Source organism: Leptosomus discolor, chromosome Z (assembly GCF_034619465.1).
Source record: "Leptosomus discolor isolate bLepDis1 chromosome Z, bLepDis1.hap2, whole genome shotgun sequence".
NCBI lineage: Eukaryota > Metazoa > Chordata > Aves > Leptosomiformes > Leptosomidae > Leptosomus > Leptosomus discolor.
The window spans coordinates 26,255,961-26,282,244 of record NC_141419.1 but is presented as its reverse complement, the minus strand read 5'-3'; the positions used below and the strand labels follow the sequence as shown (position 1 = coordinate 26,282,244).

General features: G+C 36.5%; 1 protein-coding gene across 2 annotated transcripts in view; it reads right to left on the bottom strand.

Annotated features, from left to right (window-relative positions):
- Positions 1-5,553: 5,553 nt before the first annotated feature.
- The window catches only part of HSD17B4 (hydroxysteroid 17-beta dehydrogenase 4), a 63,144-nt gene continuing 42,413 nt past the window's right edge, over positions 5,554-26,284 (bottom strand). The window contains exons 18-25 of one of the 2 annotated variants that reach the window (XM_086478932.1): positions 25,590-25,659; positions 22,093-22,199; positions 21,674-21,760; positions 19,147-19,236; positions 18,667-18,694; positions 17,018-17,149; positions 7,759-7,886; positions 5,554-5,910 (exon numbers count right to left, since the gene is read on the bottom strand). In XM_086478932.1, the coding sequence (XP_086335058.1) occupies positions 5,821-5,910; positions 7,759-7,886; positions 17,018-17,149; positions 18,667-18,694; positions 19,147-19,236; positions 21,674-21,760; positions 22,093-22,199; positions 25,590-25,659 (732 nt within the window). In that variant the 3' untranslated portion in view covers positions 5,554-5,820. Of the gene's footprint in view, positions 5,911-7,758; positions 7,887-17,017; positions 17,157-18,666; positions 18,695-19,146; positions 19,237-21,673; positions 21,761-22,092; positions 22,200-25,589; positions 25,660-26,284 lie in introns of both variants that reach the window. The other variant, XM_086478931.1, reaches the window with a different exon arrangement.

The window sequence follows — 26,284 nt, the reverse complement described above, 5'->3', positions numbered from 1 at the left end:
TTGTTCATAAAAATCAGGCTGAGCATCACACAGCTGAACTGTGCAGAGTGCAGACCAGTTTTGCCCAGAAAAGAAACAGACATGGGGGAGCAGAAAACAGGAGGGGTCAGGCAACTTCATGAAAAGGTCAGGCAGCTTCATGAGTCTCATGCGCTTTACCTCAATGGAGAGACTAGTGCAAGTAAAGAACAGTACACAAAAAGCAATGTAAAAGAAAAATACTTGTATAGTGCTTTGAGATTTAACCTCTGTACGTTGATTGGTGCAAGCAGCAATTCAATTTCTATTTTCTATGGGAACCTGTTGTCCTAATAACACTGGAAACACTAACCAGATTGTAGACTTTTAGAGTCTAGCATGAAATTACTGCATGCTTTTCTTTTTCCCTTATCCTGCAGAAACAGAAAATTATTTGGGTAAAGCTAAAGGATGCAATCAAACCTCAGCAATTCACCATGACAGTTTCTTTTAGCATTTACAGTAACAAATGCTTTTTTGAGTGGGCTGTGGATAGAAACACAAACTTGTATAGAAACACAAACTTATACCTATTTATTCCATTTTGTACTTAGTTCACAGAAATCCTGAAATCCCAACTGCAAGATTTTTATGACAGCTTCATTTCTGTCATGACTCAAGGCTGAGCGAGATCCAGATGAATTCTAGATGCCACAACAGACTGTTCTCTCCCTTTCCAAATCCAAGTCTTCATAAACTACTGACATTGCTACGCTAACCTATGATTGTGCTCCTTCTGACATGCCTTCTCAAGACAACTGGCAAAATGGGAGACAGCATAAGCAAGGAAGGGGAAAGAGAAAGTATTGGTTTAAACAGATGACAAATTCAGTACACTGACTTGATGAAACTTCTAAAAAATGTTTTAAGATTGTGTGAGATTATATGCTTCTATAATTTCTGTAACTTTAACCTTAACCTAAATTAATTTCTTTAAATTTTCATATTCTCAATTGTTTTTCAGCTTATGTGATGCCCATTTTTTATTAAAATAGTATTAATTCTAGTGAAAAAAGGCATTTGACATCATCAAAGCATACATAGTATAGGGAAACATAAGAGGAATAATGTCTGAAAATGGCTTTTAGCAAGATGCATACACCTCACACCATGTAACTTGGACAACTTTACATATTATCGTACCTTGCTGGATTCTGTCTTTGAGATCCAGTGACCTTAGAACATGTAATTTAATGGGAACTTTGATAGTACTCAGTGAGAGACACAAAGAGATCCACCTCTTACAGAGCTCAGCCTATCTGCTGATCTAAGATCCTATCATGCCAGTTCAATGCACTGATTTTTAGACAGATGACACATTTGAATTGTATCATAAAGGCAATCCAAAAGTCATATACATGCAGCCACATTCATAGTCTACTAAATTTTTCCTAACTGACTTCAGATCTGCTGATGTCCAGTGCTGTCTAGGTCAGCCTGCTGGAGGCACAGCCTATGGCCTGAAGGACAGAATTTCTTACTGCAGATGAACCATGGAGAACTCATTCTCATGTGAGTAGAAAGATATCTGCACCAACTGATGTAGAAGAAAAAAACATTGCAGGAATTGGGAGATACTAGTATTTTCTTTCTCCCTTTACCCTTTCAGAGATTATGATCAGAAAGAAAACACTGCAGTGAGACTTATCCTTTCTTTACACAGATCTTCATTCCCGCTAGGGGGCAATATTATGTAAAGACGAAGTCATCATCTTCCACATGCTACTCTGCCCCTAAGGCTTGTGGAGGGTAAAGAAGACGTAATTTCAGTGACATTGACCTCTGTCGGGGTATATTGCAGTATATTAAAGAGTCTTACTACCGAAAACAACCAACCAAAAAACTCCAAAAATACCAAAAAAAAACCCCCTACATTAAACTATTCAAAAATGTTTATTTATCCAGCTTAGAATACTTTATTTGTTATACCACCGAATTCTTCCATTTTACAAAGCATTTCAGTTTATTGAGATACTCTTGAGCGACGAGGGACAGTTGTTTTTACAAGTAGTGCAGCCCAACAGACTAGAATACAAATAACCCTTAGGAGTGGGGTCCCTGTAGGGAGGTGGGAATAATCCTCAGAGGGGACAGCATGTTAAGTTTCTCGGTCTGAAGTTGCTCGTTTACCTCTTTCATGCCTCTGCTCCTCCACCATGTTATTCATTTTAATATTCTCTGATTATGAATGCGCTTGTCAACATTTAAAGAGCTGTTATCTGTAATTATTGATGACAGCTGGAAGGTGTATTGAACTCCTCTGAAATAAACTAATTAAGAACAATTCAGTGACTAGAAAGCATAAAATTCAGCCAGGCTTCTCTGAAGCCCATACTCATAGACAGAAAGCTTATATAACTTTTCCCATCCATTATTACTGCTCTCTTGCTTTAATTAGAGGACTCATAAATGACTGAAGAGGACATACACCAGTGGAACTGCAATTTACTTTTTAGGGGATGGACATAACTGCAAGCCAGTAGGAAGACTGTAATGAATGTACAGAGAAGGAAAAAGAGAAATAAAAATAATACTGTGTCATGATTTAAAATCACACCAATTTACACACCCAGGTTTAGCACTGACTCAATTATTCCAGAAAGACAACGGAATTCTTACCTCCAACTGCTACAAAGTCTGATGTCCAGACTTTACACTGACGTCCAGACAGCACTTCATGTACATACAGAGTTAATCAAAACACTATAAAGCACACATTGCAATAAACAGCAACAATCTTGCTCTCCTCTACATTAAATAAGTATATGCACCATTAAGAATTTTACTGCTAAGATGCTTGTAAAAGCTTCCTTACTTGCTAGAGAATTTAGCAATACCACTAAAGAGCTGGGATGTTTGGCAAACAAGGGAGCTTTGCAACCTAAGGTAATGGTGCTTACCCCTAGGAAAGAAAAAACATTCAAAGCAGCAGCTACCCTGAAAAAAAATGATGTGGTCTGTTGCTGCTGCATGTCTCCAAGTCCTGTGTGGAAATGGATGCAACACTATACTGGTGCTGCTGCTGCTGCTGGATGACAAGAAAGGTCCCCAAAAATGGTCCAGATAAGAGATATGGACAGGTTTGAAACATGAGCCCCCAAAGCAGAATGGCACCATTCTAGACAAAAGCAGCTGAGAATCATTCAGACTGAAACAACCACCGATCAAACTGGCTAATATTCCCTTGCATGGATTCTTAGGGACACTCGGTTTTATTACTTATTTCTGAGAATACTACTTGTAAAAGCCAGCAGCCATGAACAGAAGGTTTTCATGTACTAGGAAGAAAACAAAAACCAAAACCTCCAAATCACTTCAGGTATATACTCAACATATCAAATGACCTTACCTTCAACAGTAACAGGTTAAACTACTAGTTATCTTCAGCTAACTAGAACATTCTGAAGGTAAACACATTGGGGCAGAGATGAAACCAGCATGCCAAAATCATTAATAACAGCTGTTCCAGCCACAAAGCAGATGAAGCAATTAAACACCTGAATTGTGCTCCTAGAAAAGAGTCTACCACAATACCGAGAGCTGTGCTCAATTAGCCTCAGTAAGGAGAGCAAAGGAGGAGCCTTGGACTTTCTGTTCCACCGAAGATAAACACCTATGACCAAGTCATGGTGCAGGAAAAAGCTAAGTCAGGCTAAAGTCTAGGATATATATGCCAAACACCAGTGTAACTTTGGGGTGTATCTTCAGTGTTTTTAATTAAGGCTACTATTGGTGATACAACTGAAGCATGTGGATTTTGCATCCAACTGAAACTACACAGGAGAGAAACCATCGCAAGTGTACCTGTAACTGATGTGGTTCTTGGGTTATTCTTTCATGCTCATCCAACACATTTAGTAAACTGATGTTCTTTAGTAGACTGAACTCCAACCTGCTAAATCACAACAGGTTTCAACAGTACCAGCTTCCCTTGCCTGAAGATTTTTGCTTCCCACTTCCCAAGGGGAGGCAAAAAAAAAAGCTTACTAGCAGCATGTTCTCTCCCTGCAGAGCAGTGCTTTAAGGTTTCAGACAATCTATGGGGCTCAGAAAAAAACGTCCTGTTGTGAAATTTCAAGACCATGAGACCTAAAGTGAATATCATATTCTGTAATGGATGGATTAATAATTGCTTTTCTAGACTCAAAGTCAGTTCCTCAGGTTTCCTTTTTCTTAATACACATATTTTTATAGCATTATATATACATAGAAAAGATATACATGGAAAATGGATTTTTTTTGGTGTAGCATGTGCATGCATAAACATATGAAACTAAAAACAAACCTGTCTTTCTCATGCAATTTCTTAAGAGAAAGTAATAGAAGATACCTTTATCTGTTTGTCACAAAGTTGCTTGGTAAACAGAAGCTGAGAGTACAGGCAATGATTAGGCCCTACTTACATATGGGGAAATGACTGCTGTGAAAAAAGTAACAAGTGGTTAAAGGACATTTCTTCAATCATTTCTATTGGATGGCCTCTTTGAGGTGGTGAACATCACCACAAAATGCTGTTCCCCATTTATTCATGATGTAATTTATGTGAGATACTTGACATACTTCAGACTCATATTTCTCTGCCTGAATCAAAGCACAGCTGATAGCACAGCTGTGAAGAAATACATTTGTGGAGAATTTGATGCAGTACTACAACATGTAGAATTTATCCTCAAACTGTCAAACTCATCTGCAGCCCCAAAAGGCTCTTTAATGGCTACAGTCAGGGCAGTGATGTATCTCCCAGTTTTCAGCCAAAAAAAAAAAAAAAAGAAAAAAAGAAAAATTCCATCCTCTAAGATAAATCAAAATCGGTTTGTCATTCTGTTCAAGGAGACAAGCCTTAGACAGCCTAAATTCTTCAAGAGCTATCAACATAGAACAAGTCTGAATGAGAAAAAAAGATACCGAGCACACAAAATGTTGGTCACATTGGTGAAATCAAATTTCCAGATGGTCATGTGACAACCAGTGATTAAGAGGATACTTTCTTCATGAAAAACTATGGCCACAGCTCAGTTCTGGCCATAGGTACAAAATGAGGTATTCATTCTTACATCTTTCCCTGATGCCAAGATGCCGGCCCTCATGAGAATGAATCTACATGAAGAACAGTTTGGCTACAGTGACAACATTTGGTGCAGTGTAATACCTCTCAGATGAAAGTTTCCCCTAAAGAATTCATGCTTACCACTTCCCATGTAATTTACAAGAGTAACTGATATAAAAATGACTGTCTAAATAAGGTGGGCAGAGCTAAAGTACAAGATATTTTTCCTGTGCAGAAAAAAAAAATCCATAATGGCAAGATGGAAACAAATGGAACTGACTTCCATTTTCCAGTTGTTTTAATGGGATCATGAGAACTTAAGAGAAAAAAAAAGTTAATTTTAATAATAAACCAGTAGATTCATAGAAATTAAATGGTCTATCGAATGCAACATAAATGAAGACTGACAGACACAAAAAGGAGATATCAGAGAGGTGTATTGGTTTAATTTTCTTCAGAATTAGTATAGAAATATATGCATCTTTGTAAGAACTACATACATTTTATTTAAACGTCTGCAATGAGAAAAGTGTGATTCTCTACCTGTGCTGAGAAATAAAAAAGGGATTATATTAACAGTTACATTCATTTAATAACTTTCTGTCTACAGCAATTAAACAGCTTGTATATTAGCAGTATAATGAATCAGTACACTGATGTTAAGTAGCCTGCGAATGTTTCAGTCATTGGTTCTGAACTAATTGAAATTTCTGTCTTCTGAAGTTCTTCACTGCTGTGGTAGATGATCAAGCAGTTCAGAGTTTGGCATAATCTTTCAGGATCATTTCCAATTTCTGGCTCAGCATGATGTTCCCCTTCACTTTCAGTTTACCAGAAAAGAATGCCTACAAAAAGCAGAGGAGGGGAAAAACAAAAAAGTATTCAAAACTGTTCACCCACAATTCAAAGAGTTGCTAAAATCCAGCAAGAAGCCAAAGATAAGTGTGATTGTTTATTGCTCAGGAGAAAGCCTTCAGTGCACAATGCACATTGGTTATTGGTCATTAACAGAAAAACATCCAAATCTAATTTTAACAGCATCCAGAATCACAGTTTTCTATCTAAAGTGCAGGCAAGGCTAAGCCTATCACTCAGGGCAAAAAATGTAAATATAAAGCAACTTCAGTGGCCTCCCATTTCTTTTCTACATATAGCACAGAGGACTTCTGGTATATGACAAACTTCACAGAAGCTGGTGGCAAAACTTCACCACAGTACAAAAATAAAGCTCCCAGTCCACACCTCCCTGTGCTGTAGATATCCATATATGCTTACATGAAACGAGAAAACAGAATGAAAAGGCCATTTAATGAAAATTAAAGGCCTAACGAAAAGGTCAGCTGCTCACTCAGACCCATGATAAATCAAAACACGAACTTGCACAATATACGTACACGCATATTCCAAAGAAATGCTCTGGCTTTATACATAGCATGTTACAACAAACAGGAACTCAACAAGATTTTGTTGTGTTTGCAGAATCATAGATCAACCAATATTTTCATTGAAATGCTGGTATATTACATTTTTATTGTCCCTACTTCAAAGAGCTGTATACCCTGTTTCAATCTATTTCAGTACTTTTTTAAAACTAGTTTTGCTTCGCTGTGGCTTTACAATTTGAAAGCTCTTTGAAAGTTCTGAAACAATGTGCTTTCGCGTAGTTCCATTAACTTGAAATACATTCAAATAAGGAATAGAGAAAGACAGCAGAAAAGAATTTAAATAGATGCTTTGAGCTTCTTTAGATGAAAAACTTCACAGAAACTCAAAGGAAATACTAATGCCTAAGAATAGATAATGTTCCTGAATTGCAATCACTGTTCTTCAGCATTCTCAAGATTACACGGCAACATCATGTTTGTTTATGCTTTATGCCTGCTATATACATAAGGTCACAAAGGATTTTACTCATGTAGCGTGCGGGATTTAAAACAAATATTTCCTATCACTGTTAGTCTCCAATTTTATAATCAAAGTCTCCAACAACTTCTGCTTTGGATAAAAAAAAAAAAGGAACTGTTTGATATACGATGAACCTAATTAAAGTTTTCATTTGCTCAAGCTTTAATCTGTAAGCTGACATATTAAATTTGTGACAGTCTAATTTACTCTAACACAAGGTATTTTTATTAGTAAAATCAGTAGTTTTAAGCAGTTGATTACTCCAAGAAGTTAAAAGTGCAGACCCAGATTACATACCTTTCTTAAATCTTCCTTTCCCTTTAAAAACTACCTAGTTTGGGTGAATTTTTACCAGTTTCAATGGATCTAAATGCATGCATTGTCCAAGATTCCTCTTTGCTGCAGTACTAGCAGTTAACCAGAATACCGCAACAAATACCAACTTCCTCCAATATGACCAATCAAAACAGCCCGAATGCTCAAACTGATGAACCCTAACCTTGCAAATCATATATAGTGAAATTCCAGGAAAGAACCAAACTACTTTGCACTGTCAGGCTTTATGTCATTTGAAGTATTTTTGTCTCAAGGTAATAAAGATGGCATAAACATGTCTTCTGACTAAGTCAGTATAAGGTAATGATGCACTTACACCTCATCTGACTCTGGTTTGCACTGTCAAAACATTCAATGTTGCAGATTTCAGAATGCAAACAGTCATGAACCACAGCTTTAAGGCCACTAATACGTGCCCATGCAAGTGAGCATGTGAGATACACAGGTTTTACCTTTTGGGGGTTTGTCTTCTGTTGTACCACGTCCATGAAATCCTCGTCCGAGAGAGTGAAGGTGGTATCAGCAGAACTTCTTGCAGGTCCTTGATACACTGCTCCAGAGCCATTCTTTAAGTCAATTGCTGAGAAGAAGCAGCAAAGGTAAGTTTTATTTCAAAATAAAGATAAAATTTTCAGTCTAAAGAACACTACTCTATCTATTATTATAAACATAAATCTTGAGCTAACAGCCACTTAGAAAATGAAAGGGTTTTAATTCTTCTTCTTTAATGAAAGAAAATAGTTGAGATTAGAATACAAAAAGAAAAAAAAATTGTTCCTTTACTAATGAGAAGGGGGTTCACAGCAAGGACTCCCATTTGAAAATTCTTGCATAGATGGGAAAAACTATTTTTAAAGAACACTTAAGATTCACAAGATATTAATTAGTGCAACTACCGCAAAAATGTTGAAGTTAGTAATAAAGCTCTAATGTGTTCAAACAGTATCCTATATTCAGAGAAGGCAAACGTGGTGGTGTTCAGTCATGCTGCTGCATTTTCCCTGTTCTGCCCCACAGGCAATACAGCCTGTTCTGCTTCATGTAAAGAGCACTTAAAGACTTGACAAATACCTGTTTCTCTTCTGGAAAACCAAAAATTCCTCAAAGTGTCTGCAGCTTCACAGTGTTCTTTTCCCACACCAAATGACATGCCAAAATCATGTACTACAAGGGTAACACTATCAGGTAATGCGTCATTTGTTTAGAAGAATATTAGAAGAATATTTTGACAGGATATGCTCTGCCAAATCATTCTCAGATTTTGCAAATTCCCAGTCTTTCCCTTTATACCTTTTCCTCTTGGTTCGCTCCCGCTTTTTAAGCACTAGACAAAATCATTACTCAAGTGGGTGTTCCTGTTCAGACTTGGCATCACTAATCACAAAATCATGGCTGCCTAGCCAATACTGTTGGTTTATCTTAGTTGACAAATTTTAAGACACTGGCCTAACCAAGGAGGCTTATTTCTGCATAAACTATCTCATGTGTATTTTTTTTCCAAATGATTTTTATGAAAGGGTAAGATGAACTATACAGACTGGGAATGGCTTTTGTGTGTTCTGAAGTCTTTCATTTTCTGAAATCTGTTCTAAGTAATATTTACTCAGTTATAACAAAACTAGAAGGGGAACTAAGTGTACAATGATGCTCAGTGAGAAGTAACATACTGTATTATCATCCACTTGATTTTAAGGTAAATTATAACTTCAGGAACAGGTTTAAAGGACATCACTAACTTGATGTAATAAAAGGAGAAGAAAGAAAAAAATTACTGAGTACCAGATGAACAATCTATATCTTCTATGTTTGTGGGTAGGAGGTCTGTAATATCCTTTCGATCCAAAATAACTACTGTAGTCTAACATCATAAGCAAGCCTTTAAACATTGCTACTGGAAGTTATGCAGGCATAGGCTATTATTTAAAAAAAAAAAAATTAAAAAATGTATATCTATTGAATCATGAAATGCAAGCTTCACAGCGAATACCAGCTCCTCAAATTAAGTTAACCAAAGTTAACTGTCAATGTTTTAAAATATACCTCTACTCAAATGTTAGTAATGTTATGAACCAAACCATATCGATGCAGCAAAATGGACTACTTTAAGCTGGATAGCACTGGTCAGCAAGGCCCCCATATAAATTCACAAAACATACACATGGTGTTCTAGGATGCTTACAGTTCTTAATTATTTATTTTTTATTACTTCTGGACCTTAGAAATCAGAAGTGCATGAGTCCCTTCTTGTGCCTCACTTTGCATGCATTAATTTTTTTGGCTGTCCCTACACTTCCCAGACTGCTCCAAAAGGGAAACCAGATGCTAAAAGCCTGACGTAAGATCTCTCGAGACACAATAGACCCTCTTCTCCTTCTCTACTAGTCACTAGCTGGAAAAGCAGTTTTGATATATCTCACTGATAATACTAACCCATCAGTCTCAGCAGTGTAAAGTTTGGACGACAAAATTTAGAATTAAAAAGGTGTAGACTCAGGCAAGTTCTAACAACCCCTAGATTTTAATCTGAATATAGTACATGCTTAACATTATTACAATCCCTTTTCTTCTCCATTTCCTATTCAAGTCTCAAGAGCATCACTTATCAATCCAAGTCTATAATTAATTGTAAGCTCTCAAAGCACAAATATGCTTGCAAACACTGCATAATCATGGTACCATGGGCAAAATTGCTGTGTTTACTTACATGTATCAAATCCTTAATGTATCTCAAAGTAAAACTTACTAGAAATGCTAAATAAGAAATAAATAAAAAAAGAGGATTAACTTGTTCTTTTCCCAAAAATATTAAAACATAATTTCCATTTCTTCTTTATTCTTTTTAAAGAGTATTAAGATTTTTGCTAAGGAAGAACAAAAGTAAAAAAACAGAGCAGCCAGAAAAGAGAAGAGCTCCGTGACAACAAACACTGTCTTTTTCACAAAAACATGAAGGATCTTCTACTGCATTATTTAAGCTTTATGATAAATGAATTATGATATCCTGACATCCCCAATGTGACAACCCCAATGCAAGCACTCAAAAAAATAAAAGCCATGTAAACTCCAAAGGAACTAGCCAGAGGAAATGAAAAAAACTTGATACAGAAGCCCTAATGGGTGAATTCTGGTGAATCACACTGGAGAAAGAGTGATCCAAAATACACTGTATGCTGATATTTTAAAGAGGGAAAGGAACTTTCCTCCTTATAGAGAATGGAAAACTACCCCAAACACTTGCCTTTTCTTTTTTTTTTTTTTTTTTTTTTTAAGGGGTGGGGGGTGGAAGAAGGATTATAAACATACTCAACCATTCTTCTTTCTTCCTAATGTACACCTAGCTTAAAGTATTCAGATGACAACCAAAACGGAACTACAGCACTGGCACATGGACAAATGAAAATAAACCAGCAATAAAAGAAATGAGCTGAATACCAGAACAGATTCCAGCCATCAGGGCAGAAAAATTCTAGCTTTCCAAAATGACCAGAGAGGGTGCCTTCTTGTAATATATTAACTTTATGAGATAAAGCTATATAGCAGCTGCCTGCTGTAGCAGGAAACGGTCTTGATGCAAGTCTTCAACACATGTCTTCTGCACATATCTCCTGGACACACGTCTCTATGGTTATAGCTACTGCCTCGTCACTGCAGCTTGCACGCTACACTACGACTACAGCAGCCAGCTTGATAATGACTCCGTACTGGCATAGCTATGTCAGAGCTCAGGTGGCTGGTGAGCTGGGCAGCTGCCAGGCAACTACCTCTCGAGGCGATAGTGCGGCTCCACGGGCAGCAGTAATAGGTGAGTAGCCTAAAGGTGTCTCCAGTGTTCTTTGTTCCTGAGAACACATAGTCCTCTGTGGCTGCTCAGGATACAGATCTCCTAGACATTGACATGGCTGACCCACTCCATGCAAAAACAGAATTTTGAAACACAGGTATGGTACTCCTCAATATTGTGTGTAGCAACAGAAATCAAACTTAAAGCTGAAGTCCATTAAAAAAATCGACTAGCTTCCTAAATATGTACAATTTTAGTATTACACATCTGGCAGAAAAGCAGAATCAAGCAGTTTCATTGGATGAAACAGTAGTTACCCCTTAAATTTTTATTTTTACTTGTACACACAAGCATTATATTACAGTAATAAAATATCTATGAATTATTATCATCTATAAGATGCTGTTGCCATAGACATAATAAAAAGGTCAAAAAAATCATATATATACAGGCTAAAATACTACGCACTGACATTCTATAGTAGATAGCCGAATAGCCTAAAAATCTAAGATTTGGGGCAGAGGTTTTGCTTTGTTTTCAAAAAGTGCTTTAACGTTTCTAGGAGAGAAATATTAAGAGGTCAGACTATTTCTCTTTGGTTGGTTTGGGTTTTTATTCTGCTTTATAGAGGACATGTAACTGCAACACAAGACTCATCCTCAAAGCAAATGGAACAAAGTGTCACCCACTCTTCATTCACTGAAGTCATATCACATCATAAATTATAAAGCATGTTCGCCATAATTTGTCAGATGTTCACAATCAACTGCACATACCAATTTCTCCCCAGTTTTCCTAACAAAGTTTTATTCTTCTGAGAACTGGAAAGGAACAAGAACTATGTTCTGCCTTCACTACTGCCTTCAGAAGCATGATGAAAAGCAACAGACAGGTAAACTCTTCTGAGTACTGTTCTAGAGAGCCATTAATTGTCAGCTAACAAATCTCAATGGCAATGTCATTTCTCTATGGAAAGAGAAATAGAAATGAGTACCTTAAATCTAAAAAAAAAAATAATTTTATAACCATTGAAAACAAAAGCAATTGTTGCACAGTAATAAATACACAGGAGAGAGTAAAACATGCTTTAGTAAGTGAAGTCAACTGAAGAAGTCAAAGCTAGGGAGTCTCAATTAAGAATTTTGTTTAAAACTAAGAAAAGATAGCTCCAGTAGCACTAAACTTATGCCTTAGGTTTGGATACTGCCAAAATCTATATTGCCTTATCTTCTTAAGAGGATTTTCAGCATCCTCTTAAATTAGAACGGCTTGCTTCTATAAAGAAGTATCACTAATTAAGACCAGTTGTCAGTGGCTACAGTTCAACATTGTTTAGACAGCAAATGAGCTGTCCAAAATTTCACATCCTGAGTGCAAGATCAATGGTTCCACACCCCCCCATGGCTTCACACCATTCACAGAGAACTATGCATAAGTAAAGGTCGTTGCTAATAAAACAGACTAGTGCTACTAATATTAGTGCTACCATCAAGAAGTGTCTCTATAAAAAGAAAAGCTAAATCCAATTCACAAATCCCACTTCATTTAAAATAATAAAAAAAAAAATCTTGTCTTAATGCAGAGAATAGAGATCAAAAGGTTAGAGTTGCAATTAAAACAAAACACTAAAAAGAAAAAACTTTTTCTTCCTGAGTTTGGAAAACACCAGAATGACTGAGGTCATGAGAAAGCATTTCACAGCAATCCTTAATACTGTCGCTTTCTCTGACTTGCTTCCCCCCAGCCTCCTCCCAGATCTTAAGAGGCTCAAGGACATTAGCCGAAGATGCTGGAGCTACAACCACCGACGAAGACAGCAATGAGCTGCGGGGCCCAGATTGTTTCTAGTGCTGTCCATTGATGCAGTTGTCACAACAGTACAAAGCTGTACAAAAGTGACAAGTCAAAAATTAAAAGACAAGTCAGTATAACTATGTAACAAATTTAATAATGGAAAGAGCCCCAACAGGTAGCCCAAGAGAACCACTAAACACTGCCTGTAAAGGCCTGGGAGGCCCTTAGAAAGACAGGCCTAAAGAGAAGACAGATAATGAACAACTAGCATCAATTCAGGGCTTAAAACAAAACAAAAAAGTCCCCCAAAATCTTCTCTCCTCACATTTCAGTTGTTTCAGTGATAACATGTCAAGACTTTTGACCATATGTTGAAGGAGTATGCAATATTTAACCACAGGAACCACATTCTAATTTAATTTTAATGTCCTATTTTCCACTTGGCTTTACTGTAGCTATCTACGTTACATGATCTAGCTCTCAAAACAGCATGCTTACTTTAAGAAAAGAGGGAAAGATAACTCAAAATTCTTATAACCTAACTTAGCATAACATTTACAAAACTGATTTAAAACTATTGTACACAGAAGATCAACTAATAATCAGTGGGCCAAATTTAAATGTGTAAAGAAATGCAATTCTACTGTCAAGAGTTCAGTAAGGTTAAAATCTGAAGCAGGTTTGAAACTGGTCAAGAGAGTGACACATAAGTAAATTCAAGCTATAGCAAAGGTAAAATCTTACTATCATCTTCAGCTCTTAAAGTGAAAAATTAATCTGTCAAAAGTTGAATTTTCTAATTATGTACAGAAGCTTCCATTCCATTAAGAACAGAAAAAGTTGAGCATTCAATTCAGTAAATGGCATTGTCAATGTTATGTATTTTAAATGGGCTGCCATCGTTCATATATGTAACAAAAGCCCTGGTCATGACCACATAAAGATCTGTCAGAAGTCTTTTGGGTTATCGACAGTATGTTAACCACAAGAAAGCTGTCCTCCTTTGAATGCAAAGTCACAAACTACTCTCTTCTTCCACATTCACCATGCAAAATGAATTATGTTAGCATCTGGTAAAATAGATAGTACATGGTGATGCTCTTGAATACTGAATAATAATGTATGCAAACAAGCAAAAATAATTAAGCTGGCAATTGCTTACAAATCTTCAGTGCTTGCCTCTGGAAGTCTTTTTTTCGCTTTTTTGTTTGTCTGGGATTTTTTTTTAACAACTGGAATAGTCTTTTAAAAAATCCCCAAAATAAAAATTCCATCATGCAGATACAAATACCTTGCCATTAGAAATCTACCATTAGAGTTAAACAGACAGCAATAGTAGTATGCTATTAATACAGATAAGGACAAACAGTAAGAGTTGTCAGAACTGCAAACACTCTGACAGTGATTTTACATAACTACTTTCATACTTTAATATTATAAATTAATATTTAATTAATACAAATTTAATTTTACTGATTATCATCTTAACCAGCTCCTCCTTTCTACCTCCTTTAACTGCTTGAAAATTCAAAGACACAAAAAATATTCAGAAAACCATCAGATGACACAGAAAGTTCTTTGAATAAGTGATATGCAAAGGGAGTACTTGCTTACCAATATTCCTGATGAGAAAAGTAAGCAACATTTTCTGCAGACACCCTTCTTGCCACTTAAGATATTTACATTCAGTCTTACATATTTATTACAGCATAGAAACTACAGTAATTCACAAACACTAGTCACTGTTCTGACACCTAAGCTTGAAGGAACTGACCACTTTACGAAAAAAATTGCAGTAACTTTTCCAAGATTTTGGAAATGTTCCATTGAAGCTCCTAATAGTAGTCAGCAGTAGGAAACACTTAAAATATTAGATTACCTCCTCCACCCTCCATCCCACAGGGAGCTTTAAGTAGTTCCAAATTTGTATGAAAGTACAGATATTTTTCATTGCAACAGACGCAGAGGGAACAGCACAAAGAAAAGTTATGTCTATTTAATCCCTTTTAGCTAGAAAAATAAGCATTGGAAGGAGGCACTACTTTCCTCCCACTGCTTCAGCAGGAAACAGAGGAGAGGACAAGTTTTGTTTGAAAAATAGAAAAGGCTGGCTCTTGATTTTCTTAAAGCAGGACTATGTTCACTCTCTGGATACAACGGAAAAAACATCCACCTGTTCCCCCTCTTAATAAAATTTGGTCTCACGAGGCAGGTAAGGCCACTGCTCAGGCCTAAATCTTTAAGTGTGCCTGTTCTGCATTCAGCAGTTCGCAGCTTAACTTCTGCCTGAGTGAGAAATTTTATTCATGTCTTGGAACACTCCTCATCAGATTTTTCTTCCACTGATTTGTCCCTTCATTCTTTGAACATAAATAATACTAAGTTTAAGTGACAAACAAAGCAGTTCCAAAATCAATGACAAATCATCATGAAGACAGTTGTTATAAACACGACCACGACTTATATTATGTTTAGTTACACATGAAGCAATAGACACGACTGATGTAGTGTACAGAGTGATTCTCTAACAAACACAAGTATCCACTTTTAAGTGTTTTGGAGTTTAATCTACGTGCTTTAATATATCTTCTAAAAATGTAAGCAAGAACACAGGAAAGAGTTCATAAGCCTTGTGTCCCAGTTCTAAGCATGACCATCATTTATATGACTGAGTGTAAAAGTGGAAAACTGCAGACGGCAGAAACGATTAAGAGCAGTAATGAGTTTTAAGACAGGACTTCTGAGTTCAATTATGCAGCATCTACCCTTCTCACTTGGACGTATAGGTACCCTGTCTGCATACGCTACTCAGGTATATTAAATACATTGATTAACTGCTATCCAAGTGGAAATCACCCGTTATCCCTCAAAAATTGCTTAAAAGGTAATACAGGTAGAACAGAACTATCTTGATCAATCTACGTCTGATACTTTTCCTGAAACTTAACAGCAGTCTTGTTACTCAGAATCTCTGCTGGCTAACATTAGGAAAAAAAAGAAAGTGAAATTATAGGTTTCTAAACTGCTCTGTAAAAGGAAGAGCAGTTTCTTAAACTCAGTAACCATTTACTGAGAACAGACACTGCAAAGACTTAACAATAGTTTAAAAAAAGTCACAGTCTATGGGAAAAAGCACAAAGCAGACTTGATCTGTCCTACCAACATGTCAGTCTCTCCCTTCAGCCTGTCAAAGGGCAGTCCACCTCATCTGGATCTCCCCTAAAACTGTTCTGACTGAATCCAACCATTAAGAAGAATCAAAATGAAGCAGTCTAAGTAACAGACTTGACCCCAAGACTTGCATTTCTCCACAGAAAAGCAAAAGCCTGAAAGTTACAACCTGACTATGGTTTACCCCTTTTGAAAAACTTTACATTCTACTAATAGACTATTTAGGACATCTCAGCAAAAAAATGAGTAATTCCAAAGCCAATGAAATATATCCGATTACTAAAATTAGACTGTTTTTTGCAAAAATACATGTCCTTAGAAACTGAGCACAAAAGATTTAGTAAGTTTTTTGAGGAAGTAGTTTTGCCGCCATCAGACCATTTCACATAGTTGTATAACCCAGTTTACCAGGAAACACTTCCCCTCTGACCCACTGCTATTACAAGGTTTAGCCTCTCTTCATCAACCCAGTCCCATGCTTAAACTATGGGTAAGCATCATCATACCTTCATTAAACCTTGATCTCAGAAAATTTGAATGGAAAAAAATAGGGCTGTATTTTCACTGAAGTGACAGGACCAATGCAGTAGAAATAAATACTTATTTGTTGTAGGTTAGTCAGAAAGTACATCACCAGCAGACTAATTACCGTAACACAGAGCTCCTAGTAGGTTAATTTAGCCTGCTTTTCTAAGTGCCATGGCAATCCATTCTGGAAAATGTAAATAGGAATGCACGGAAGTTCTAGAGGATAGTCTGCCTATGCCTACATCTAAATAGGTACATTACAGAAGTATGTTCCTAGAAAGGTTAGTAACTGCCATTAAGGAACTTTATCTGACCTCTTTGTCACTTGTGCATTCAGTATACATTCAGATTTTTAGGTCCCAGTGAACATCATCTACTACCTTATGCTTATTTTCAAGGTATCAGTCTAATTAGAATAAGTATAATTAGCAACTTACTCCACTGCATTACTGTTTTTCCATCTTTAGTGATGTCCCATTGGAATATGGCATTTACTCTCTTTACCAATTCATTTCCAATCTCTTTTATGCGACGACCAATTTCTTCAAACACAATGTCACTCTGCAGCCCTGCAGTCTTAAAATAAGAGAGTGAGCATGAAGAATTTAAAGCAGAAACTCTGTTTAAAAAGTACAAAATATGTCTATTAGTTCAAGCACTGTGTGCAGGAAAGTCTCTATTCCAGAATTACTAAATGCAATTGAGATTTCTTCCACTATAAACAATCACCTCTAGCAACTGTCAGCATTAAAGAGTACATTCAAGCAGAAAATGCTTCATGGACTCTTTCTTGAGAATTATTTCAAATCTTGCTTTTGCAGTTTTTGTCATTTATCACTACAATTTAAGATATGTTTTATAATCAGGGTTCTAAGGGCTTATAAATTGCACTTTATTCCCTTTAGAGGGTAAGCATTACCGCTTTTTCCACGGTGAACACCATGTTAGTTTTTAGAAAAGGAAAACTGTTTCTAGCAGTACACTAATTTGACACAGAAGATGTTCAAACATACTGCACTAAGAACACAGTCAGAACTCCAGTGTAGACACAATGTGTTTATCATTCAGGAGTGGGATTAGCTACATCTACATTTTCAACTTTTCCAAACTCATACTATTTTGCAAGCCTTTCAGTGTCTTTCTTTAACAAATATTTGTAGTGAATAAAATGCTACACTTGAAGAAGCTGCTCTAGTGACATTTTTCATCTAACTGGAACCAGAGTAAGGAAGCTCTCATAGCTTTAGTTGTTCTGCTGTACCTATCCATACACCAGAATACAATACTCCTCACGCTGCTATCTTGTCACCTCTTTGGTTAAGCCTAACATTCCCCATTATATAACAGAGTTCCCAATGACATCAAATTTTGCCAGTCTTCAGTCACACAGGCTAGTTTCCCCTGGTGGATGTCTGCCTCTGTCAGAAAACTTTTGCCAAAGCACCTTAATTTCTCAGAGCAAGTTTAAAGAAAAAAAAAACCTGCTCTGCCCATGTTAAAAAAATTAAAACATCTATAACTATTTCACTGAAAAGTTCTAATGCTTGTATATTTGAACTTCAAATGCAGATTTCGCAACATTTCAGAATGTCAGAGGACTAAACATAACCAGCAAAAAGAAACAGCTTCCAGGAATATATCACAAGCTTTGTATGAATATTACTATCAGTACTTCATATGCATTACATTTTCGTCCTTTGCAGGCAGAAATCAACAGGGTAAAAAAGATAATAGTTTATTAAGGCAATGCATTGTGCACCCATGCCTTTTAGACCACCTTAAGAACCCAGGACATCCTCAGCATTGCATGTACAATTCTGTCTTTTGTGGCAAGTCCAGTACTCAAGGCTTGATGCATGCATGCAGAGGATTTTTTAAAATATATATAGTACAAAGTGCATAGCATGTGTTAGGACTAACCACATGCACAAACAGACATCAGAGCCTTCTTTGAAAATGGTTCAATGACAAAACTGTTCTTTTCTATGAGTACACTCATTTCTATTTGTTCTGTTCTTCTAATGCCTTCCTGCCACTCTCCCCATGTCTCTGTAAAAACTGAGAAAGAAAGGTCACACACTTTTACAACTTAAATTGAGTTTGATCTTCAACATCTACAAAATAAAACCAAAATGCTTTACGGGTACAGCCCCAAATTATAGGGGAGTAATTTCAATCTTAAGTTATGCAAGTGCTCAAAACTTGTGGCTCTCACTGGTGCATGCCTCTCTTGTTCTGTAACATACAGCATGATGCTTACCCTAACAGTTCAATTGGCATCAAGCACTTCAAACTTCATCAGCCATCCTGTGTATCTTAAAACGTCTGTATTTTCCCCCTCAAATAGATCCATGAACCTCTGTATCTTAATGTGTGTGTGTTCACATCTCTGACCTCATACACTCATCTAAGTACTGCAAATAAGACTGGTAAGTGATCTAAGTATTTTTCCTGTGTGGGTTTTTTTTTTTTTTAGTTGTTTTGTTTTGTTGGGTTTTTCCCCCCCCAAAAAATAAAGCCTAACTATGCTGCTTTGCAAGTTAAGAATTCTATTGCTTCCCCCTACCTTCAAAGGCTCCCGAGCAGAAGATTTATCCAAGGCTGGTACTATGTCCATGTAGCCCCCTGCAATAGCAACTTCTCCAGTTTCTTTGACCTGGGGGGGGGGGGGGGGGGGGGGGGGGCAGAAATTACATTAAAGAGGTAACATTCACAAAAACTCACAACAGAAGGGAAAACAATAGAAAAAAAAAATCTTCCTTACATTTTAAAATCAGAGATGAAGAAAAGAGAAACCATAAAAGTTTCAGCATGGAAAAAACCCCACCCCATACATGCATTGAGGCAAGTTAGGATACTATGCTTTGCAAGCAGCTCTTCAAACAAAATATTTGCTTCTTGAGAAATTATACTAAAATGTATTGCTGGTTTTCCACTCACAAAATTCTAGAAAAACCTTATTTAGCTGAAAGTTTACCTCCAGTGTTATAAGTTACTGCTAAAGTTACTCCATATTTCTGAGAAAGACATTGTTCTAAAATGTTTTTTCTTGAGTTAGGTATACAGTTGGCAAGAGTTCATCTACACAGTTTCACTATCTCCAGGTGCCTTACACTGTCACTTGGACTAGAAACAAATTTTTAAGCATTGTAAAAACAGAAAGGTAACAAGAAGAAAGATGAAGAATACCCGAACCCCCTTCTGTTTTAATTTTTTTAAACAGTTAAGTCAGAGAAGAAAATGGGCTTCATTTTGGCATTGTTCTTTAAGGGGTCTGACAAACTGTTCTGACTTACAGTAGCAAATGGAAGATGGCAAAATGATTCACGACAATGCATATAGAGTTATATGCTAAACAGCCAAAATGGAGGAATATCCAGTATCGCAGCCTACATCATTGCACAGGTGAAATTAATACAGAAAGACTACATAATAATGATTGCTCAAATAGTGCCTAACAGCTTGTCACCCACTGCCACTGCACTTTGGACAATGCTGAAAATGGATTTAAACCAGCATATCAAAGTTATATACGTCTACTTTTAGTTTGATTTAATCAGAGTTTATTACAGGTCCATAGACGGCTTTATTTCAGACTAATCCAATGTGCAGTAAGAAACAGAATTCTGCACAATTTGTAACTGTTGAAACAAAGTGGTTTTCTATAATCCTGCTAACATTGTAATTTCTCTCTAAAATAAGTTACTCCACACTTGCGGGAAAAAAAACCAAACCTGTAGCAAAATTCCCCCAAACTCTACATATTAGCAATGACTAAACCAAGCATAATAACAAATCCAGCTTTTAGACACAATAAAACATCCCACTCTGTTTACAAACTCCAAAGGGCTTGGAAGCATATCGTGAATTCTGTTAATTTACCCTCAAAACTAAATACCTGAAGTCCAGAAATTCTGTCAGGATTGGGTAGCACTACCTTTTAAATATTTCCATGTCCAATACAGTAATCTCCAAAACTCATTTGAGGCACCAAACTGTCTTGTTTACTACTATTAACCAGAGACCGAAAGTTGGTACATAGTAGCCTTGATGTTGCTATGATTCCAAAATTCTATAGCTGCTAATGCTCACCAGGTCTGTAAACAAAACTTACCTCCTCCAGCCAACATTTATTCCACAAAGCGGTATTCCTGTGGAAACAGCAATCCTATGGGCTTACGATGACTCTCCCCATTTGATTTTGCCTGCCCAATCCTCCCTGCAGCTGCAACTATCCCTGCTGCTCCACTCACTAATTAACAGCTGATTACATTTTTACAGAGATGGGGTTGCAAAACTTTTGCCAGCCAAAGCAATGTAAATTGCATCTGCATAAGCCAACACACACTGACAAATAGAAGTAGCAAATCATAGTTTAAGAAATTGACAGTGTCATACAGTGCTACAAAGAAGTGAAGAGAATTTACTTTTCGCTTCTACGCGAAGTATTCTACCCTTAGCTTCCAGTGTGTATCCTACCAAGTGTAAGAGAGGATTACAGGATGCCCATACAAAATGCTAACAGCAATGCCAAAGAAAACAGAATAATGCAAAACTTGAATTTAAAAAAGTGCAAACTCTGTTCTATTGCAGTTACTCTGTCCAACTGCTATGGAACTTCCGTTTTTCACTAAGTTGTTCTGTGTAGATGCAGCTTAAGTTTAACTCAATTTAAACTAAATTTGTACAAGTTTACCTTCATGAACTGTCAAGAGTTGATTTAAGATAAACAGATATTAAAGAAAGATGCATACACAAGGTTATGATTAACTGCAGAAAACAAGCACAAACTATGCTGACCTGAGAATGACTGCTTTTTACTCTTCCACAGTAGACAAAAGCAGAAAATGCAATACAATGAAATGAATTCTCGTATTATTTAATATAAGGAGCATACTAAGTCTTGTAAGTATAATATGTCTTAGAGACACCATAAAGTAAGAAAGAGTATTTCTGTCTATCCACTTAATTTCTTTACAAAACCTTTTCCAACAGCGTGCTTGATGAGCCACTTTTTTTGCTTCCCCTCATATACCCAGTGTTTTAACCAACACAACTTTCTCTAAAGCCCACAACGGTGAGTGTGTTCTGACCTTGGTCTGAAAATGGATTCTATTCCCTTCCTTCCACATTTCTGTTTGTAAAGTTTGCCCTGGAAAGACTGGTTTCGCAAAGCGAACCTAAAAAAAAAAAAAATTTTAAAAAAAGTGAGGGTGTAAACAGATCTGTCATACATACATGCAAAGCTGAAAAGCATAGGCTCTAATAAAATCAGCAAAAAAAAAAAAGCAAAGAGAAAAATCAATCAACTACCAATGTAGATAGCCTAAATATTTAAGTAAACACACTAGATAGAGGCATTAAAATGCATGCAGCAATAAGTAAATACAATTGTGGCAGCTAAGACAGTGCAAAAGCCTTTTCCTACCCTAAAGATTTTTTTTTTGGCACTAAAACAAAAACAAAACAAAAAAAATCAAGAAAATTAACTGCAAAGAATGAACACACAGACCTTGATCGCCTTGAATCTGTTCACATCATTGTTTGCAAACTGCTTCAAAACATTTCTAGCAGCAAACCCAAAGGAGCACAGTCCATGAAGTATAGGCTTCTTAAATCCTGTTTCAAAAAGGAACGTTTTAGCGTTTGTAGTATTAGGAGTTTGCATGTTGCTTCTACAAGTATCTATATTTTATTCATAGTCTTTTCCTCCAATAATGTTCTTAGTTTTTCTTTTTAACCAAATTTATCTCACTGAAAAAGTGTCTGTTACCATTTATTGTTTCCTCTACTTTGACGCAAAGGGAAGTGCTCACTGAGAACTGTTACTCCAACACTGCCTATGCCATGTAAATGCAGAATTAGTACCTCTCTGTAGAGGTAACGAAATGAAAAATATGAAAATACGGACACTGGTTGTTTTAGTGTATGCGCATAGGCACACCACATACACAGTTACATAAAAGTATGCATATCAAGGGTAAGAAGTGTTGTACTGATTAAAAAGTGGTGGATACTAAGATTATTTGATTCTTCCCATTTTTAATACCTATTCATGTTTGCCAAAAATCTTAAAATATTGTGCATAACTTTTATTTATTTAGAAGCGGAAAAAACCCTGAAAAGATTTCAGGCATTTTGAGCATAGCTAACAAAAAAGAGAAAACAAAAATTTACAGTGTTTTGTTTATACTGACAGTTTTGGTCAGGTTTCTTAGCACTTTTATGCTTTGGAGCAGAAGCTAACCCTTGGTAGAGGATAACCTTTGTATTAGTGCTGAACTTTTTTCCAGTCCTGTCAAAGTTTGACAAAATAAACCTTTGAAAATTGGCCTGAGACTTGCTAAAGTGTAACGGTTTGGTTTTAAAGATGCTGCTTGTACTGAGTATGTTCTGACCTCTTAATAGGTTGCTCTGACCTGACAGGGCATGTGAACAATAATTGATCACACTTCTAATAGCTCACGGATTGCAGACAGGCCTGTCCAGCTTTGGCTGTGAAACCAGCTGCTTTGCCTGAAACTCATCTGCACTCTCAGCTGCCAGAGTCTGTTTTTCCTGAGCTCTAAACACCACCTCACGGCATCTACACATCATGAAAAGTTGTCCCAAGGGATAACAGCTGGGAGAAAAAAAAGCAAAAGCAAAGCCAAAACCAAGCAAACAAAACAGAGGAGATAGGAGAAAGTCTAACCTGGAGAGAATCAGAAGATGTAGAAGAAGAAGAAACCACCTTCCAGACAGAGACCAAAAAGCCACTAGTAAAGAAAGTGGCTTTCTCCATAGAAAGATGGGAATTCTGAGTCATGGCCCAAAGGGAAGATAAGACTAGCAGGAGTAAGGATGAGAAACAGGAGTTTTGACTTTTTAGGTTAGGAGAGGAGATGTGACAGAAAGACAGGCTAAAAGGAACAAGAGTCTGTTTTCTTGCTGTAAGTATTCCACTCTGATCATTCTGCCACTTCTTTAAAATACGTGAATACATTTTTAATAGCACTCTCTTTTTGTACGCTGTGCACAGAGTATTTCTGAAAGCACAAAGATACCAAAAGAAGTCAATTTTAAAACAGGTTACTGGCCTTATTGTAACAATAACAGTATTCAATATCTCTCATACAGAATGTTATAGTGGCATTTAGCTCTTTAAAAGCTTAGCTCAATTCACCACGCAAGAACCAAAAACCACCACTATTTTAATAACTCAGAAACAGACAAGTATATATGGTCCTATTCTCCCCAGTATTTTCTTTGTAAAACTAATGCATACTCAAAATGTATAAGGCAATCAAGTTACTTTCTATGTAGACTAAAATGAAAGCAAAGTAAATGTTGCCTCCACTTTCTAATATCTTGGAAATACTCGAGCTACAGGAATAAAGGCACAAGAATATGAACAGGTATTTTCATGTAGTATATCTCCTCTGAAACATTACCCACAGGAAGGATTAACAATAATCCTGGAATGACCTGAGTGCACTACACTGAATGCTTGCTTCCAGTGCACGGTAGTAAGACACAGTCAAAGGAACATTTACAGAGATTAAAGACAAGAAGGTGTGTGAAAAAAGTTTTTGTATAACTGGAAAAGATACTTGTGGAATATCTCTACAGTAATTTTCTTCTTTGTCTGAACCTGCATTTAGTGCATGTATTTCAGCTGGAGACTGCCACAGTCCCAAAATCCAGTGCGGCAGTTTTCTGTTCAGAGACCACCTCATCTACAGAGTTAATTTCATTTCTCACTGTGTCTAAGTGCCAGAGCTCTTTGTGTGAGCAGGTAGAAGACTTCTACTCCTCTTCTTTTGTAAGGTTTTTATAAGATTATAATCATTATTTTAAGCACTGCAGTTTCAATTATAAACTTGTATTTTTCTCCTCCAGCATCTTCAAGAGTAATTGGGTGATTCCATCTAAATATTTATACAAAATCATCAGCTGAACAAACAAATAGAATGATTTAATACACCAGGGAAATCTCTTCATGGACTCTGGCATTTGATTATCATTATTTATTAACACAAATTTACAAAGAATTATCCAAAAGACATATTAGACATACTATGCAAAAGACCGAAGAATTAGTATGTATTTATGAAAGGAGACAATTTGTGGAAGTATGTTGCGTGACCTGAACAAGGAAGCATAGCTCTGCTCTATTTATCTTGGTAAGAACACCATAAAATGATACTTCTGTATTAAAAAGAAGTCATCGGAAAAATGCAGACCAATTATTTTCATGTAAAGTTTACGATGATAGCATACATATTCAGGAAAATTTGTTAAGTTAATCAAATTGCCGTCTGCCTGGAGTAACCACACTATATTACTAGCAAGGCCTGAAGAGAACCCGGAGAAACACCTTTACAACAGCAGTTTAAGAAATCAGACCCTTCTTTAGTAATTACATCTCTGTTAATGTAGCCTATGGTCTGTTGCTTTGACATGTAGCATTACGTAACTGAACAAGCTACTGCGCTAGCAAGTGGCACAGTTAAGCAATTTTATAGGAAAGGAGTGCTAAGAAACTCCTGATCTCCTAAGATTTATTGGGATTGCAAGGAATACACAAAAGCACAAAAAATTCCACTGAGGCCAACGTAATCTCAACATTATTTAGATGGAAAGAATTATCTGTCAAAGAATCTATGGAATTCCTTCTGAAGCTTTTGATAGTCAATTATTCCTGCTTATGAAACAGAGACTGTAAAGATGGGACAGTGGCAAGAAATAAGCGCTAAAGGAAAATAGGGTAGGAGGCCGGTTTCCATTGTAGGTAGACTCCAAGCATCATTCTGCATTCCTAGCTACAAGAAGCAATGCTTTAAGGGAATGTGTCAGAGAACTTTGAAGACATCTAATGGTGACTCCAAGAACACCGATAAAAAAACCTACTGTTTTTTCCAGCTTGTTAAAGACATACAGACCAAGTGAAAAAAAAAAAAAAAGATTAAAAATGCATTTACACCATCCTTTGTCCAAATACTAATACAATGGTATCGCTCAGCTCACCTCCAAGAGCAGCAAAACTTGGATCTACATGTAAAGGATTCCAGTCCCCACTCAGACGATACAAGGCAGCCTGCAAAACCAAAGAAAAATGAGAGGCTAGCTGCAGAAACAAGCAGGAGTCACTCAAAAACTCATGACAGATTAACAAACTTATCACAATCCATTTTACTAGTGCTTAGATAACAGACTCAACAACAAAGCAAGTAAAACAGAAATTAAATGTTACGGTGCAGACAAACTGCCAAAGCTCCAGGGAAATGTGCCAATAACTGTTTGTGGTATTGGTACATAAGAAAATCATACAATTGCTTAATAGGAGGAAAAAACAACATACTCTACTGACATACAGATCTAGCTTCACTAAAATGTGGCAACAGTGAAGTAATGCACTTTCTAGAATTTGTCCATAGATTCTTTAGCTTCAGGTGTAATTTTAAAGAGCCTTCTGCAATGACAGATTCATCCACAATTACACATGAAAAAAAAATTACACATGGAAAAAAAAAATTTTTACATAGACACACTACCATGCTTTTTTAACACTTCATTCATCTCACAGAGATCAGAAGTATCCTTATCCTTCCCTTTTAAGAGTAACATGATTGACTAATTGTGATACACTTCCCTCTCAGCAGCTTCACGAGTAACTGGTGCCAGTATTAAAAACGAAAAAACAAAACCCCAAAGTAACACAC